At 38.5% G+C, this 18,102-nt stretch overlaps 2 protein-coding genes across 3 annotated transcripts in view; one reads left to right on the forward strand and one right to left on the reverse strand.

Annotated features, from left to right (window-relative positions):
* Positions 1-651: 651 nt before the first annotated feature.
* On the reverse strand, positions 652-4,372 carry LOC131250542 (alpha-xylosidase 1-like). Its single transcript, XM_058250831.1, has 2 exons — positions 4,320-4,372; positions 652-1,351 (listed from the first exon to the last, which is right to left on the reverse strand). Exons 1-2 carry the CDS (start codon positions 4,370-4,372, stop codon positions 652-654), a joined length of 753 nt encoding a protein of 250 aa, XP_058106814.1.
* Positions 4,373-7,783: 3,411 nt separating this feature from the next.
* Positions 7,784-18,102, forward strand: part of LOC131251025 (dihydropyrimidinase-like) — a 57,194-nt gene continuing 46,875 nt past the window's right edge. The window contains exons 1-7 of one of the 2 annotated variants that reach the window (XM_058251475.1): positions 7,790-8,004; positions 8,089-8,250; positions 15,251-15,302; positions 15,399-15,668; positions 16,193-16,404; positions 16,870-16,990; positions 17,968-18,055. In XM_058251475.1, coding sequence (XP_058107458.1) covers positions 7,816-8,004; positions 8,089-8,250; positions 15,251-15,302; positions 15,399-15,668; positions 16,193-16,404; positions 16,870-16,990; positions 17,968-18,055 — 1,094 coding nt within the window. In that variant the 5' untranslated portion in view covers positions 7,790-7,815. Of the gene's footprint in view, positions 8,005-8,088; positions 8,251-15,250; positions 15,303-15,398; positions 15,669-16,192; positions 16,405-16,869; positions 16,991-17,967; positions 18,056-18,102 lie in introns of both variants that reach the window. The other variant, XM_058251476.1, reaches the window with a different exon arrangement.

The raw sequence follows: 18,102 nt of genomic DNA on the forward strand, positions 1-18,102 counted from the left end.
CAGCAACTTCTAATAACAAAATCCTTTGGACTTGGACAGTTGAACAGATCGATCCAAACCGTTCATTAAATCTAGAACACATTTCCAGGGCTACAATGTAAAAATAAGACTGATTGGATTATCAAATCCATCTAGATTTGTCCTTATTTCTATTAGCCGTCCTTTTTCCAACTCATGGATGGGATTGTTAGAATTGCCTAACAGAAATGATTCTTAAGAATCATAAGCAATCCATGATGGGAGCTATCAAAAAGATGGATCGAATTGTTGGTTAGTCCTATTTTTGTACAAATGATCTTGAGGCATTTGATTATATGGTTGAGAACATCATATTGGTGTGATATTTGCACTATAGCCCATGAAATTTGCGTTGGACCTAATGGACAGTCATGATCAACTGATTGGACTGTTTAAATGTCCCACTGCAACTAGGAACACTAAAACTTCTAGTGCAATGAGAGCACTAGATCATCTCTCCAAAAAGATAGAGAAAATCAAGGCCAATGACCCCAGAAAAAAAAAAAAGAAAAAAAGAAAAAAAGAAAATGAGTCCCAAGATCCAAATAACCATGACCACCTTATAAACATGGCCCACTTGATAAATCAACACCCCAACAACTTAGATCCAAAAGAAGAGAAATAACAGATGGGTCACAAAGAGAGCATACCTAGAGCCCAGTAAGGCATGGGTGCAGGCCTCCCAACAAATGCAGTGTACTGATCAACCACAGCCAGTGGTGTTGGTCCACCAAAGAAGTAAAAATCAAACACCCCTCCTATCACCTTGTATGTTAAAGAGCTTCCCCTATAGAACACATCCATTCCATTACTATTCAGCAACAGAACACCATGGGCATTAGCCTCTCCCCCCTCATTCCTCAAATCCATATAAACAGGGTGGGACCCATACAGATCCATATTGAGATTGATGGCAGAAATATCAGTGGTGTAGATGGTGTAAGGATCGTTTGGCTGCAATCTAATCCCATTTGGCTGGGTGTTCTCCCCAAGCCCATAGATTGCAGCACTTAAAGGCAGCTTTGTAGATATCTCAAGATACTGGTCCTTAAACACCAGGTTCCCATAAGGATCTGACTCATCTGAGCTTGTGTTGAAAAGAGTCTGACCATTTGATTTCCTTCTAACTGAGAATGAAAATGGGTCTGATGTATAGCTGAAAATGAGCTCATTTCCTGAATACTCAGAGGCTGTGAAGAGCTCCCCTTTGCTTTTTCCAAGAGATTTCTTCAAAGGGGGAGGCTGTTCTCTTGCAAGTAAGTTGTAAGGAACTTCCCACCTCTTCTTATCCGCATCAGTTATATGTACCCTCAATCTGTCTTGGGTCTCATGCCTACAAAATCAAAGATCTTATATTTATTAATCTAATCCCATGTTTTTATAAACTAATCGAAAAACCAATAAGAAACCATTGATTTCAAAGCAACTTGCTTATGTTTAATCAAATCCCATTAGCAAAACATGTTTTTTTTTTTTCCTTTTTAAATCTCTACAAATGCAATAAATCTGCCCAAAACAGAATAAAAGAAAACATGGGAATTTTCCTATCTTTTTCAATGCAGTGCATTTAAAGTAGTTAAACATAAAAACCCATTTAGAAAAATGGGTTTTTTTCTTTTCTCTTTTTAGCTAAAAATCATATGAAAAATGTGGTTCACTTAAGCTTTGGATTTGCCTCAATTTTTGTCCCATTGACTAAAATGATCTCAAAAATAAAAATAAAAATTAACAATATATATATATATATATATATATATATATATATATATATATATATATATATATATATATATATATATATATATATATTACACATACATTTTGGTGGGCCCCATAGGGCCACAAAAGTTTTAGATCAAGTTGATATATGTTTTTTTTTGTTTTTTCCTTTCATCGAGGTTTATGTCACCTTATCAACGGGTTGGATGGCTAATAGACATTATGGAAACGTTACAATGTATCCTATAAAGTTTTTAATGATGGGGCATTCAATCATCACTCCTTCCCATTGCATGCTCCACCTGATAATTGGATCTCTTCATATTTGAGCTTATGCTCTATAAAATGATCTAGATGGACAGCATAGATATTGAGTATATGAATCAAGGTGGATCCCACCGCAAGGCAGCAACATCTTAAAGGCCGGCCGCACCTAGCCCACTCCCACTAATGTTAGACAAGACTCTAGGGTTAGGGAAGTGGATTAGGTGTTACTAAGGTGATGTGGTTGTAAGAATCCTCTAAGGTGGACCTTATTGATCAACGGTCTAGATTAACCCAAAGGTTGGATAGTGTGATTGGGTGCACCAGTGGGCCCCATTATGTTGTAATACATCCAGAAATTTGTATGGGATTACCAATTTTTGTAGAGCTTTTCAGGGAGAGGAGTTTTGATGAGTTTCAAACTCCTCTGCCCTCTCTAATATAAATCAAAGCTGGGTCCCTAATCCAACACTGATTGAAAGAAGCTACAGTCCCATCTCGTCTTCTTAAAGGGTGTAAAGGAAAAGAAGATTCCAGCATCCTTATCTACAACAATGGCATCATAGATAGGTAAGCCAAAAAAAGTCCCTTTGGCAATTCTGCGTCAAGATCTTACAGTGACAGCTTACTATGGGTGTACTATGCTTGTAAGAGAAGCATCTTTGCATAGTAGGTTGTGAAAGTTGATGGCCACTTGACAACTTTGGCACACAAATGAAAAGGCGCCATGTCACCTAATCTACTCTAGGGGATAAGGGTAGTAGTCAGTAATCATTGAGGTTTTCCAGCTAATTCTCAGTCCAAACATGCTCATATTTAACCAAATAATGCCCGGGTCATTAGAAATTACATGAAAGAGCTTTTCAGGATGAAATTACCAAGGGCCTATTTGGGAGCGTTGATTTGGAACCCCCTCGATTCGAAATCCTCCTATTGTGTTTGGCACCATGGATTGCGAATCAACTTTATTCCGAAAGTAGCTATACACTGTATATTTACGGGGGTTTGAATTTAATTACTAAATCGACTTTAATAGCTTTAATTAGTGACATATGTAGTGTTTGACACAATGCTTGTAATAAGCCCACTAAAATATATGTTTTGCTTGGAAATGATGAAATTCCAAGTCTCGGATAGGCCATAGGCAAAAGATCGTGTTCGAGTGACTAACCAACTATTCTAACTGTTGATTTACACGGATAATGTTTGGACGGTGCTGATCATCGTATCAAAGTAATTAATGGTGATGCCATTGATAATCTAATTATTTTTAGATATCATTATTGGGTCATGTGCCCAATAGAATAATAGTATGGTGACACACGTGTTACACATGCAACTATTAAAATGATTTTAGCGGTAATTCAAGCTCTCATTGTGGATTTCAAACCCCCTCTTTGAGGGGGATTTAGAACGGCTGTATTTGAAACCCCTGTTTACTTTATGCTGCCAAACAACGAGGGGATTTGAAACCCCTCAAATTCCCTCAAATCCTCCCAAATCCATGGTGCCAAACACCCCTAAACATCCCCATTGAAAAAAAGAAAAGAAAAAGTATTTAAGGTTAAGACTTGTGCGGTCCACATAATATGTGTATAACATCAAAATTGGCTAACATATGCACCCAACCCAACCATGATGATAACATGAGCAAAATACCAGCAGATCAGAGTATCACTTCAAATGACCTAGACTGGAATAAGGATATTTTGCATTGTGTATATAATTATTTTATTTTTATTTTTATTCATCCCGTAAAAATGTTAGTGTCCATCTGATCGGACAGGTTAGATGTAAGACATTCGACGTAGACCCACGAGTCTCCATTTCTAGACGTGGATTAGCTACTGACAGGTAAAGTAGTGGGACTAAGTGACGCCACGAAGTTCTATGGGCCCCACCATGAGATATGTTTTGTATGGGCACCCTCTATCCATTTGGAGAGATAATTTTAAGGTACCAAACAAAGAATGAGGCAGATCTAGAGCAGTAGTGAACCCCACCGTAGAAAACGGTGGGGAGAGTGATGCCCGCGGTTGAAACCTTCTTAAGGTCCACCGTGATGCTAATTTGAGATTCAACCTGTCCATGAGTTAAAACAGACATGAAAGAAGGGAAACACAAATACCAGTTTCATCGAAAACTCATGTGGCTCTTAGAAGTTTTTAACGTTGGCCGTTATTCTCCCCACTGTTTTATGTGGTGGAGTCCATTGGAGATTTAGAGCTGAATAGTTCTTTGTATCATACCTTAAAATGATCTCTCCAAATAAATGAAGGGTGTGATACAAAACATACATCATGTTGGGCCCACGTAACCTGGTGATGTCACTGAAGTAGCGACTCTCGCTACTCAACCTGCTGATCCGCATCCCGGTTCTCTGAAGTTGAGCAGTGAGATTCGCTACCGAAGTGACATCACTAAGTTTATCTCACTACCGAAGTGACATCACTAAGTTCTGTGAACCTCACTATGATGTTTGTGTTGTATCCACAACATCCATTCATTTGGAGATATTATTTTAAGGCATGACTTAGAGACTGAGGCAGATCCAAAGCTTCAGTGGATCCTACCAAAGAAAACAGCAGGAATATTGATGCCCACTTTTAAAACCTTCCTAAGGCCATCATGATGTTTTTTTGAAATTAAAACACAAATACAGTTTGATCTAAAACTTGTGTCCTTTAAAATTTTTTAATGGTGGTGTCACTCGCCCCACTATTTTCTCTAGTGGGGTGCACTAGATCTTTGGATGTGACTCGTTCTTTGAATCTTACCCTAAAATGATCTCTCCGGATGGATGGATGGCGTGGATACAAAACATACATCTTGGTGGGGGCTGCGGAACTTGGTGACGTTACTTCAGTAGTAGGCTCTAGCATGCCAGTAGCCAATCCGCACCCCCATTCTCTGCTCTATTGTGTACGCGGATTAGCTACGCCGCTCAACCTGTCCGTAGCCAATCGGTGCCCCATTCTCTGCTCTATTGTGTACGCGGATTAGCTGCTGACAAGTTAAGTAGAAAGACTCGCTATTGAAGTGACGTTATATGATGTATGTACTGTATTCACACCGTCCATACATTTAGATATATCAATGTAAATGATGTATGTATTGTATCTACACCACCTATACATTTGGTTATATAGCGCATGAGCTAAAGAATAAGTCAGATCCAAAGCTTGAGTGGACCCCACCATAGAAAACAGTGAAGAGAGTGCCGCCTACCATTAAAAATTTCTAAAGGCCACAGTAGTTTTCGGTCAAGCTGAAATTTGTGTTTTCCATTCTTTCATGCCTGTCTTAACTTATGAACACGCTGGATCTAAGATAAACATCATAGTGGACCTTAGAAAGGTTTTAACGGTCAGCGTTAATCTTCCCACTGTTTTCTGTGGTGGGGTCTACTCTAGATTTGGATCAGATTCGTTCTATCTCATGCCTTAAAATGATCTCTCCAAATGGATGGATGGTGTGGATACAACACATACATCATGATGGGTCCCACAAAACTTAGTGGCGTCACTTCAATAGCTAGTCTCGCTACTCAACTTTTCATTGTCTAATCCGTTTCCCTTTATTGTAAAGAAACAATTATAGAAGAGGAGTAATGTAAATTTTCTCTGGAAAAACACCACCGCCTCGGAAAATCCGTTCCTCTTCGAGGCACTAATTGGTAAAATCCAAATCCGAAGAATTTTGCCGTGTACACTGTGCAATGTGCCGTGTTACATACCGTGGGGCCCGCTTTGAATATTTGTTGTATATCCACACCGTCCATTCGTTTCTCCATCCTATTTTATCATAACAGATCCAAATATCAGAAGGACTCACCACTGGAAAAAGTGGTTATTGAGTGCCTCACCATTAAAATTTCCAAAGAACACATCCTAAGGTTTTCGTAATGTTTATTTTCCATCCAAACTGTTGATAATATCAAGAAAAATTGGATGAAGGGAAAATACAAAGATTAGATTGATCCAAAACTATTGTCGCCCACAAAGAGTTTTTATTGATCATTCATCACTATTTTTAGTGATATGGTCCACCTAAGACTTTGATCTTCTTCAGGTTTGGGATCGCGTAATAAAATGAGATTTAAAAACAGATGGACGACGTGGATATACAAAAAATGCATCAAGGTAGCCCCCACACGGTTGTGCCAGTAGGATTAGAACAATTATAAGTTATAGTGCTCCTAGTTGCATAGAAGATGTTTTATAGTCCAAACGATCAATCTGAACCATCCATTAATCCCAGAAAAAATTCCAATCACTACCAGGAAAAGATCACACAGATCTGATGTTCCAATCCGTCCACGGTTTGGCCTTTTTTTTTCAACCATCCTTTCTCCAAGCCTTGGATGGGATGGTTAAAATGACCTAAAAAAAGCGATTCATCATAATAATAAGCTATCCATTGTGGACCATAGTATTTTGATGGATCAAATTGTTGATTGGACCTATTTTTTTACAAATGATCTTCACCGTTCATATTTCATTTCATTGATCAAATGGATAATTTTTGTCGGTTTGAAGTGATATTTGTATGTTACCCCAATAAATGTTCATTTGACCTAATGAACAGTCTAGATCAATATATTAAACCTTTTAAGCGTCCCAATGAAACTAGGATCACTATAATTTATAGTGGCATGAGAGCACTGGTGCATTTCTCCACGGAATGTGGTGACGTCACTCAGTCGCGAAACTCGCTACCGTCGGGTTCAGGGAAGCGGATTGGCTGGCGTACCTCACACCAGCTATATAGATGCTGTATTGACGTCAGCAAGTTAGGTATTTTTTATATCCAAACCTTCCATCCAATTTACGAGCTCGTCTTAAGGCTTGAGACTAAAAATAAAACATATCCAACTATCAAGTGAACCACACTGAAAAATGCAGTGGGGATTGAACGTCTACCATTGAAACCTTTTTTGGGGTCACGGAAGTTTTGGATCAATATGAAAAAAAAATTTCCTCTTCATTCAGGTCTTTGTGACCTTATGAACAGATTGGATGGAAAATAAACGTTATGTGGGCCCTACGAATTTTTTAACGATGAAAATCATTATCTCCAATGCTATTTGTGGTGTGGTTCAGATGATCTTTGGATATGATTCATTTTTTGGATAATGCTCTAGAATGATCTCTATAAATAGATGAAAGGTGTAAATATATAAAATACATAACTTTGAGGCCCATCTAACTTTGATCTCCTTTGAACCGTTCGTACAACTCGGAGCTGGAGGAGCGTCAGTGCTCGTCTTCGCACGACACGTACCTACCGCAGCTATATAGCTGGTGTGAGGTACACCAGCCAATCCGCTTCCCGGGTTCACCAGCTAATCCACGTTCGTTCAAAAGATAAGGTATCAAGTTCAACCGGTTGGACAAAAAATGTAGAGTCCAACCATATGTAATATATAATATTTTAAGTTCATTTAAAATCTCAGCCTTTAAATAGATTGGTAAAACTATAAAGATTATATAATATAAAAATAATTTCTATATACTCATTGTTTAGATATACATAATATAAATTATTTATGTCCTTTGATTAAACATTGAAGAAGTGTGGCCCATTTATTAATTATCTAGTTTTTTTTTTTTTACTTTATTAAGTGATTATAATGATAATTAAAATTTATTGGACGTCTTGGATTTGGTATAAACGCAAGATGTTGGAAGTTATTGGAGAGGTGGATCATTACTTACAGTCCAACTGATTGTATAAAGACATTTTCCATTAAAAATCTAATGAAATACAGAGCCACGCGAAGAGTTCTCACTTCACTCTGCTTTGAAAGCAGCAATGGAAGCAGCAGCAGCAGCAGCAGCAGCAGAGCTTCTCTCGTTCTCTTTCTCGTTGCGAGAAATAGCATCAGATCGTAAATCTCTCCTCTCTCAAACCCTCAAAATCAATCGTCTCCTTCTCATCTCGATCGTGTTTCTCCTCTCCTTCACTCTCTTTCCGATCTCCCAATCTCAGCAAATCCCAGAAGTAAGTAAGCCTTTCGGAAAATATCGTTTCGTGATAAATTCTCAATTTCTAGCGTTTTTACTAACATACGGATGAGATTTTCAGTTCTGCAGTGACGTCAGTTACGGTGACCCGAACTGCGGCCTGCACGTGTCGCCGTTGAAGATCTTGATCAAGGGCGGGACCGTTGTAAATGCTCATCATCAGGAGGTGGCTGATGTTTACATCGAGGATGGGATCGTCGTCTCTGTGGGGCCCAACATCAAGGTAAAGATCCTGTCCGTAGAATTTTCTTTTTTTCTTTTCAATTCTATGAATTTAAGTCATTTCAGAAGTTTAGATTGGTTACGTGAAACTAGATATGAAAGAGAATTCATCATAAGATTTTCTTAGAATTTCAAAGGAAGAGTTTAATGTGTTGGTGGTGTGTTATTTTTGAGGCGGAGAATAGAAAATGAATAACTTAAAGATAGGCTTAAGGTGCGGTATGATGTTGCTATCTTTAAGGCGATATTCGTACCCTACTGGTGATTAAACCAATTTGTAAGAGGGTTACAATAAATCTGCATCCAGGATACGATAAGCCTCTTCTCCAACACCAGAAATATGGGTTTTGGCCTGTAAAACTGAAAAACCGCACCCCAAATACACTTTTACATCATACACCCCTGGCTGTTGTGCTGTTACAAAATTTACCCCATGAAAATTGTTTGCAATTTATTGCATGAAAAACTATTTACAGTTTAGCGCCTGAAAACTGAAATTTTCCAAAAACCATCCAAAAATGAAAATGGAGAAGAACAAGAAGATAGAGAGGAGATTGTTGGAATTGTGATTCCGATTGACCCAAAGATGGGTTTATATAAAATCACAAGAGATGCTTTAAGACCCTTTTTTATGAAAAGACATCTTCATGGTGTCTTTTTAACAATGGCATCCTTCCATTTCAAATATAAATAATACTCCCTTTGCCAAGAGGCACCACCATTCACAAATGAATGGTCACCAACAATCACCAAAAGCCACAACCCTTTTCCCAATTTCTTTTATAAATGAAAATTTATTTTCCTCTTATTTTGAAAAAACCCAACATGATGCATGTCGCTCCGATCTGTCTTAGTCAACATTGTTCGATCCCAACGGTTAAGATTGTTGGCCCTATTTTAGATGGCGCATGTACTGAAATTCACACTGATCGGCAGATCCTAACCTTCGACAGTGAAAATGGTGAGTGGTCCAACTTCCACAGTGAAAATTCAGATGCTGAGGATTGTTTGATCGGTGTGATTCTAAGGGGGTGTTTGGATGCTTGTAAGTTCTTTTAAGTTGTTAGTGACTTACTGTTGAAAGTTGGATATTAGTAATTTTATTTAGACGTAAGTTGTAAGTGATTTATGTATAATTAAGTTGGTTTTTGTATTTAGGTAATCTGTAAGTTAATTATAAGTAAGAAGTTAGATGAAAGTTGGATATTGGTAATTTTATTTAGATGTAAGTTGCAAGTGACTTATGTATAATTAAGTTGGTTTTTGTATTCGAGTAATCTGCAAATTAATTATAAGTAAGAAATTATATATTCACACCAAGCAGAGAATGAAATATAGAATTATTTCAAAATCTAATTAATATATAATTTTATTTTATTTTGAAAAAAGTACATTATTTTATAAGCTCATTTAGATGAATATTTAAGTTAATTCTTAAGGTAAATTAATAATCAAGTGGATTATAAAAGTGGGCCCACAAACTTAAAAATATCCGGACATGGTCTAGCCACTGTTGAGTACAAAACATTGAAGATAATGTTCGGATAACAACTAAGTGAAATAAGTGGTAAAACAACATTGATAGATAATTAATTACACATTAACTAAAGGAACAAATAAGAAGACTGGAAATATAATGGTGGGAAAATGCATAGCTCATACTATCGAATATAACGCAAGGAAGATTAAAGAGGCCATTTGCAGCATATATGTCAGAGCATTACACATGTGAAATGCAGACCATTCATCAGGAAGGGTTGGCCACGAACATACTGGTGCCATTAAGTGGTCCATTATATATACACGGAGAATTTGGACCAATGATCAACTTTTCTTAACTATTCATTTATATCATATATGTATGTAAAATTGATAGCACACACTAATTATAGAAGGTCTAACCATAGGTCATCACCAACAATAAAAAAGATGGGACATCTGATTTCTCATGGCCTACAGCTCATCCACAATGGGGCCATATTTTCAAAAGTTAGATGGAAAGAATAAAAAGCAATAGCTATGATTGTGGAGCCCACCTTGAAGTGTGTTGTATATATCCACGCTGTTCATCAATTTTTTCAGCTCATTTTAGGGCATGTGATGAAAAATGAAGAAGATCTAAATCTTAGGTGGGCCACACCACAAGAAACCGTGGTGACTAAACACTCACTAATAAAAAATTCTTGTGGGCCACAAAAGTTTTGGGTCAAGTTGATATTTGTGTTTCCCTTCATCCAGATCTACATTACCTTATCAACAAGTTGGATGGAAAATAAACACTACGGTGGGCCCTAGGAAGTTTTTAATGGTGGATGTTCAATCAACATTGTTTCCTATGGTATGGCCCACCTGAAATTTGGATATGCTTCATTTCTGGGCCCATGCTCTAAAATGAGCTGGCAAATCTGATGGATGGTGTGGATATACAAAACATATATTATGTGTGCCCCATTGTCACAGCTTCACCAAATTGGGCCCAATTCAAATGTAATAACAAGTGAGAAGGAAAAATTACCCTGAAAGAGAGAGGTTCTTCAATGACTGTAGCTTTGCTGTAATGGAGGTGTGTTTTCCCCATCATCCCCTCTTTTAAAATATCAAACCGTTGGCCAATAAGCAAGTTACAGGTAAGTGAAAACAGAGCTCCCAACCACGTGTAGTTGGATGAGTCACTGTGGGGCCCAGTATCAAGGTAAAGATCCTGTCTGTAGAATTTTCTTTCTTTCTTTTTCAAGAATTCAAGTAGTTTCAGAAATTTAGATTGCTTAAACTGAAACCAGATATGAAACAGAATTCATCATAGATTTGCTTGAATTTCAAAGGAAGAGTTTAATGTATCTGCGATGCATGTGGCACTTATATGTCTCAGTCCACACTGTCTGATCTCAACTGTTCAGATTGCCTTGTTTTAGCTAGAGCATGTACTGAAATTCACACCAATTGGAAGATCCTAACCTTCCACAGTAAAAATGATGAGTGATCCAACTTCTGCAGTGAAAAATAGAATGCTGAAGATTGTTTGATCAGTGTGATTCTGAGGTTATTCTACCCCACAATGGGGCCCACAATGTGGATTGACAGGTGCAGTTGGATGAATTGCAGAAATTCTGTTTTTCTAGCAAAAGTAGTCTGTATTTGAGTTTGATAAAATTCATAGATTCATCATGGTAAGATATAGGGTGAAAAGCATAGATATCGTCGTAGATTTGTGTTTTTCATCGAGGCAACCAATATGCATCGGGCGATACAGCATACATATCATAGCTAATGACAATTTAATCACACTAGATGTGTTAACAAGATCAGTGTTTCATGCAAGGAAAAAGCTCATGAATGTTGAATATCATTTTAAGCTAAATGGCGAAGCCGATTCGAGAATCCATGCAAACTGAAGACTAGATGGTTGATGTATTGATCAAATGAATGGGGATGGATCATGTTTAAAATATTTTATGATACTGAGTCGACTCATCCACATGGACTTAGCATTGACCCTATATTAGATGATTCATGAACCCAACTTGGAAAGTTGTAGTCCTGTAGGGATTTCAACCTGAAGTAAATGAGCCCCTACTGGGTTCAATGTTCACTCCCCAAGTATAGGGTTGTGATGTAGTAATAAACTCAGTAAGACCGAGGTCGAATCCCAAGGGACTGAAACCTGTACGTAATCTGAAAATAATTAGAATTAGAACTAGAATAAGATGAAATCTAAATCAGGTGGATTTGAGGAATAATGATGAAATAGTAAACTAAAATATGTAAGATTCAAAGGTAGGGAACTAGGGATTCAGAGGATCCACTTGTAGAGATCAGGGAGATCTTATGCCTGCATCAAGAATCATGGAAATTAAACTGAACTTACTTGATCTAGATTTCACGAGATGAAAGGTATATGAATTAGAATGGATTCCATCACCAAACCATGCCCAGGAGACAAAGCAAACAACAGAATTAAACTAATTACCAACCAATTAATTAATGTATGAAGGTTAGGAAAGGTACCGTCATCCGACCATGCCTAGGAGACGATGGTGGACAAAAAGACTTCCTGACAACATAAACATAAAAAGGAAGGAACATGCTCAAAGCTCTCGCAGACCCATTGTAATTTTAGTCATAACAGACCATTTAAAAACTAAAAACATTCCCACAATCAGACGAATATCACATTCAATTCCATGTAAATAAAAAGCATAAGCACAAAGTTCTTCCCATCACGCTACAAGCTTCACCTCTTAGCCCTAGCTAAGAGGTTTATCCAGCCATGATAAACTATCCTCTAAAAAGAAATAATAAGAAGAAGAAAAGAAAAATAAAATATATGAAATTCTACTCCGTCTCGCTGCTCCACACTTCACGTCCCGGCTCCCCTTCGAATTTAATCCCTTTGTTCTCTCTCTTCTCTTTCTTTTATAAGCAGAGAAGACGGTGGAGAGGTCGGTTGCAAGGAACCGACCTTGCTTACGCTGAGAGAATCCAGAAATTCTTACGCACAGCAGCGTCTTCTTTCGCAGCAAAACCGCGAGACCGGTTGGTGTTTGGATACGATCACGTCCGGGCATTCTGTCAACGTAGGTAGGGTCTAAATTTCCCTCCCAACCGTTTGGACGGTGAAGATCGGCCATCCGAACACCGACAAGATCACGCAGTGGGCCGCAAAAACCGGGCGGCGTCCGGAACTTACGGACGCTGGCTTTGCGCACGGCAGCTGCGCTGGACCTTGTGGGGCCCACTCTCGGTGAACTTCCGATGAATCCGCGTCGATCATCGGATTCATAAGGTCGATTTAGGCTAATATTCCAAATTCGAAGTGGATTCGAGCTCTGGGTGGACCACACCATTTCTCGACGCAGCAGCTTATTCCTTGCTCCGCGTCTTTGAATGACTGAACGGGTGCATTTAAATGACTGATTTTTGATCTAAGAACTCCTCTGAACATGATGGACGTCTCGTATCATTCATTTGGTGATCGTGGTGGGCCACCTCAACTCCCAGCGGACGGACAGCGTTCAGTCTACGCAAATTGCTTGCGCTGGTTCTTGGTGGGGTCCACTTCATTTATCCTTTACAAAATCCATGCCGTCCACCGGGTTCTTCTCGAAAAACCGTTTGGGAAGGGACAGTTTTGGATCCAAAACGCAGTGGCCCATGAGATCTTTGCTTCCACCATTCATTCTGCGTTTGATCACATCCTTCTTGTGTGTGCATGCATGGTCGCAGATGATCACCATGGATACGGTAAAACTTCTTCTCTGGACGCAATGGACGGTCAGGATCAAGCGTTTGGAGCACAATGGTGGCCCACCGAATTTCGTCCGCAGTCTCTGTTTCACACCAGAAACAGAGTTTCTGGTTTGAAGAGGACGATCTCTGTGTTGCCATGCACGGCTAGTGCACTCATGCACTATGCACACCCGACTCAGGTGGGGTCCATGATCATGGCTATGAGAAATCTGCTCCATCCATCCTCTCTGGTACTTCATTTAACACGTTGAGACAACAATTGAAGCATATCCAGATATCAGACGGGCCTCAATTCACAGATCTATGCGCTGATCTGTCTGTTGGGCAACTTTCAGAGAGATCCAATGGCTAAAATTTATCTCGTAAAGTTAACTTATGGTCTTCGGGCCATATATGAAGTCTCGAGGCAAACGGATGATGGGAACCCTGCGATCTTGCATTCTGGATGTCTTTCAGGCCCGTTTAACGTGAATGACGTGATTTTCTGATATCTCTAGTGTGTAAATTCTTCGATCTCGGTCCCCTGGGGCCCGTCCCTTCCCTTGGTGAATTCTAAGCGTTAAATACTAACTTTTAGCACCCTGTTTCGGTCCAAGTTCGCAACTTCACCCTACATCACAAACATGATTAAGTCAGGCCATTAAACAGTAATATGTTCATAAATCCACGCAATAACTAGGGTCAGATATGCAATAATTGACCCTCAACATTCAAGTACTCACCTTGGTGGTAGACTCTGAGGAGTTTTAACATGAGGTCTTGGGTTCAATACCCATAGGTGGTGAAATCCCACTACGGCGTGTGTGGGTGTGTGTGTAAGAAAAAAAAAATCACAAAAAAAAAGGAAAAAAGAGAAGAGCCCCGACCTGGCCAAGTCGCATAACATCACCTGTCAAGTCGCCTACGAATCATGCACATTAAGGCTTCATACTGACTTTATTGCTAATTCAAGTCATTTTGGCATCAGTGAATTAGCCTGGACTTGGCATCAACTGAGTCAGGCGTGGAAATTAGAAACCAAGATTTCAATCCATGGCATGGATTAGCAGATAGTTCTCATAAGCAAGCTGGCGATGTTATTGAGTCATATTCTAGGTTGAGATGGGATATTAAAGACATGTTGTCATAGCATTGTCGCAACAAAGTGAAATATAGTGCTTTTACTTCATATAGGTGCAATCATTAAAAAAATAAAAAATAAAAATCACTCTGCTTAAAATAATTTATGAATCTCATTTTTGTTGTCCTTTGTTTGCATATAACAATGCAAGTTCCAAACTTCAACACACCATTTCGTTGAAGTAAAGCATCAAAGTTGTCAATTGCTTATTCGGCAAGTGAGCGTGGGCCTAGCACAGAATACAGTTCAAGATTTGCTGCTCCCGGGATCCGAACACAAGACCCTCCACTCTGATACTATGTCAAACAACTACTTGCTCTAAAAGGGGATGGCATATATATATATATATATATATATATATATATATATATATATATATATATATATATAGAGAGAGAGAGAGAGAGAGAGAGAGAGAGAGAGAGAGAGAGAGAGACTTTAACATGAACCATAGTGACAAATCTTGTGCTCAGCAGTTTCTCAGCATTGGAATTTCTTGGGAGATTTTGAGATTTTGATGTTCTTTCTGGTGATATTATTGGGGAAATCTTGCTAAGATATTTAATATAAATTAATAAATAATTTTGAAATATGGGTAAAACAATGATCAGAACTGCTAATATGCTGTTTACAGGTTACTGACGATGTAACTGTACTTGATGCTACAGGGAAATATGTCATGCCAGGTGAAATTTTCAAGCTTTCCTAGAACACGGACTCCAATTGGTTATCATCTTGAAAATCTGGCCCTGACGAACTGTAAATTTTTGTTTTGGTAACAGGAGGAATTGACCCTCACACACACCTAGCAATGAAGTTTATGGGCACTGAAACTATCGATGACTTTTTCAGTGGTCAGGCTGCTGCATTAGCAGGGGGAACGACGATGCACATTGATTTTGTAATACCAGTCAATGGAAGTTTAACTGCTGGCTATGAATCCTATTTGAATAAAGCAAAAATCTCGTGCATGGATTATGGGTTTCATATGGCCGTCACAAAATTCGATGAAGTCGTCTCGAAAGAGATGGAACTCATGGTTAAGGAGAATGGTTAGCATATTTTTAATCAAGATCTTTTCATCTACAATCCATTGCATATTAACTTCACATGCAATGGCTCTGCAGGTGCCAACATGTTGTGCAACATCCAAGTGATGCAAAAGGCATGCCTGTCATGAAGATCACCTGCCACAAAAGTCAATCTTGTCCACTCATCAAGGGGGCTGCTCTTGTACGTTGAATCAGACCTTTGGCAATTCTGATTTGAATAGTCAATTGTTTTCTTATGGGGTGGCCACTTGATGAGTGGGCCTGTATATTTTGTGGGGCCTGCCTTTTTCACAGCTCAAAATGGTGAGTATTCATGTTGGTTAGCTTGCACCCGTTGCATGTGAAGCTCACATTCAATGCATTGTAGGTGAACAGTTGTCTTTTTGCTTAAATTTTCTATTACATAAATCCATTCAAGTCTGGAATGGATATTAATGGCAAGTACCATCAATGGACAGATTGAAGTGGTTGTTTTTGCATTTCAACTACCATTCTAAAGTTTTTTTTTTTTCGATGACTAATAGGTATAAACTCTTTCAAATTCTTTATGGCCTACAAAGGGGATCTTATGATCAACGATGAAATTCTAGTGCAAGGCTTGGAAAAGTGCAAGTCCCTTGGCGCCTTGGCAATGGTTCATGCTGAAAATGGAGATGCAGCTGCTGCAGGGCAGAAGAGGATGATCGATCTTGGTATAACAGGCCCAGAGGGCCATTCACTTTCGAGGCCTCCAGAGGTATGTTTAAAATATGTTTTCCTTTGAACAAATATATGTTGATGTCAAGTTGTAGGGATTTTTTTTGTTATTTTTCTGTCTTTTATCATAATCTCTTTTCCTATACATTTTGTAAGTACTTGGAGAGCGAGCATTAGGTTTCTTTAGGGAATATATTTTCTTCCTTAGACCACCAGTACAAGGCTAATGTACTGCATTACAAGCAGAATAATAACATTCTCACAACTTTTTTTTTTTTTTTTTAAAGCTTTGATTTTGAATTAGAAATATCTATCATATGGATTGCCCAAGCCCCTCAAATCTTAAGAAATTCAACTTGCTTGAAAAGATCAACAATATTGCCCTAAAAGATTTACTCAAGAGTCAAGAGGAGCCATAAAGTGGTGACCCTTGTTCTGTCTTCTTGATCACATGTTCATTGGATTATGATTTTTCCATGGATTGTCATCTTTGATGCTTGTGCAGCTGGAAAGAGAAGCGACTGGAAGAGCTATCCGCTTGGCAAGCTCTGTGAATACACCTTTATATATAGTTCATGTCATGAGCGCTGATGCTATGGAGGAGATTGCTGAGGCTAAAAAATCAGGTTATTAGTTCTTCATAGTTAAGGTACCGTTTGCAGAAGGGCACAAAAATGGAAAATGTGCCCTTTTAAATGGTGCCCACTTTAAGTTGAAAATGGATTTTTGTTGTGAAAGAGTGGAGAGTCCATCCAATTATTCAATGGAATGGGGAAAGTGGGCCATACCAGCTCAAAATGGTTCATTGCTATAAATCTAAGAAACAAGCACATTGGTGGCCATTCTTCCGTATGCATATTCAGTAACATCCAAATGCATGCAAAGACTCCAAACAGCTCTTAATGCAGTGCGTACTAATGATTTCATGATTTAGAATAAACAGGTGTTTCAAATAGCGTGTAGCGTATAGCGTGGTGTTTGGCCCTCTATAGTGTGTAGCGTACGCCACACAATCCGTAATGTTTTTTAATTAAAATAATAAAAAATATGATAAAATTTACAATATGCATAATTTCTATGAGCTCTTGACTACGAATCTATAATCAACCACTTATTTCCATGCAAAGTCTCTCTCTCTCTCTCTCTCTCTCTCTCTCTCTCTCTCTTTGCCTTTCGATATCTCTAACTGTGATGTTTTTTTATATTGAAACATCACAAATTCATGATATAGACCACAATTTAGATGGTCTAGATTGATCTAAGTGCTCTATCCATGATATGGACCACAATTTGGATGGTCCAAATTAGTTTAATGTAGTGCCATGTGTCATAGGTAAAAGTCATCACCATTTTAAAATAGGTGTTAAACTATCATAGAAAAAATACATTTAAAAAATGAGATTTCAGGTAGCTTACGCTATCTACGCTACACAATACGTTACGCTACATGCACTGTAGCTTATGCTACATACCCTTTAGCTTACGCTATCTGGGAGTTACACTACTTGCGTACACTACGTAGCATTTTTTCTACGCTACGTAACCTACGCTACAGTGCTACTGAAAACACTGGACTGAACTAGTCTCTATTGTCTAAATGCAGGGCAGAGGGTCATTGGAGAACCCATTGTCGCTGGGCTGGTCCTTGATGATTCTTGGCTTTGGCACCCTGACTTCACCACTGCAGCCAAGCAAGACCTCATATACCTTTGAGTTCTATTTGTTTTCTTTTCAATTC

Source organism: Magnolia sinica, chromosome 7 (genome assembly GCF_029962835.1).
Source record: "Magnolia sinica isolate HGM2019 chromosome 7, MsV1, whole genome shotgun sequence".
NCBI classification, from domain to species: domain Eukaryota; kingdom Viridiplantae; phylum Streptophyta; class Magnoliopsida; order Magnoliales; family Magnoliaceae; genus Magnolia; species Magnolia sinica.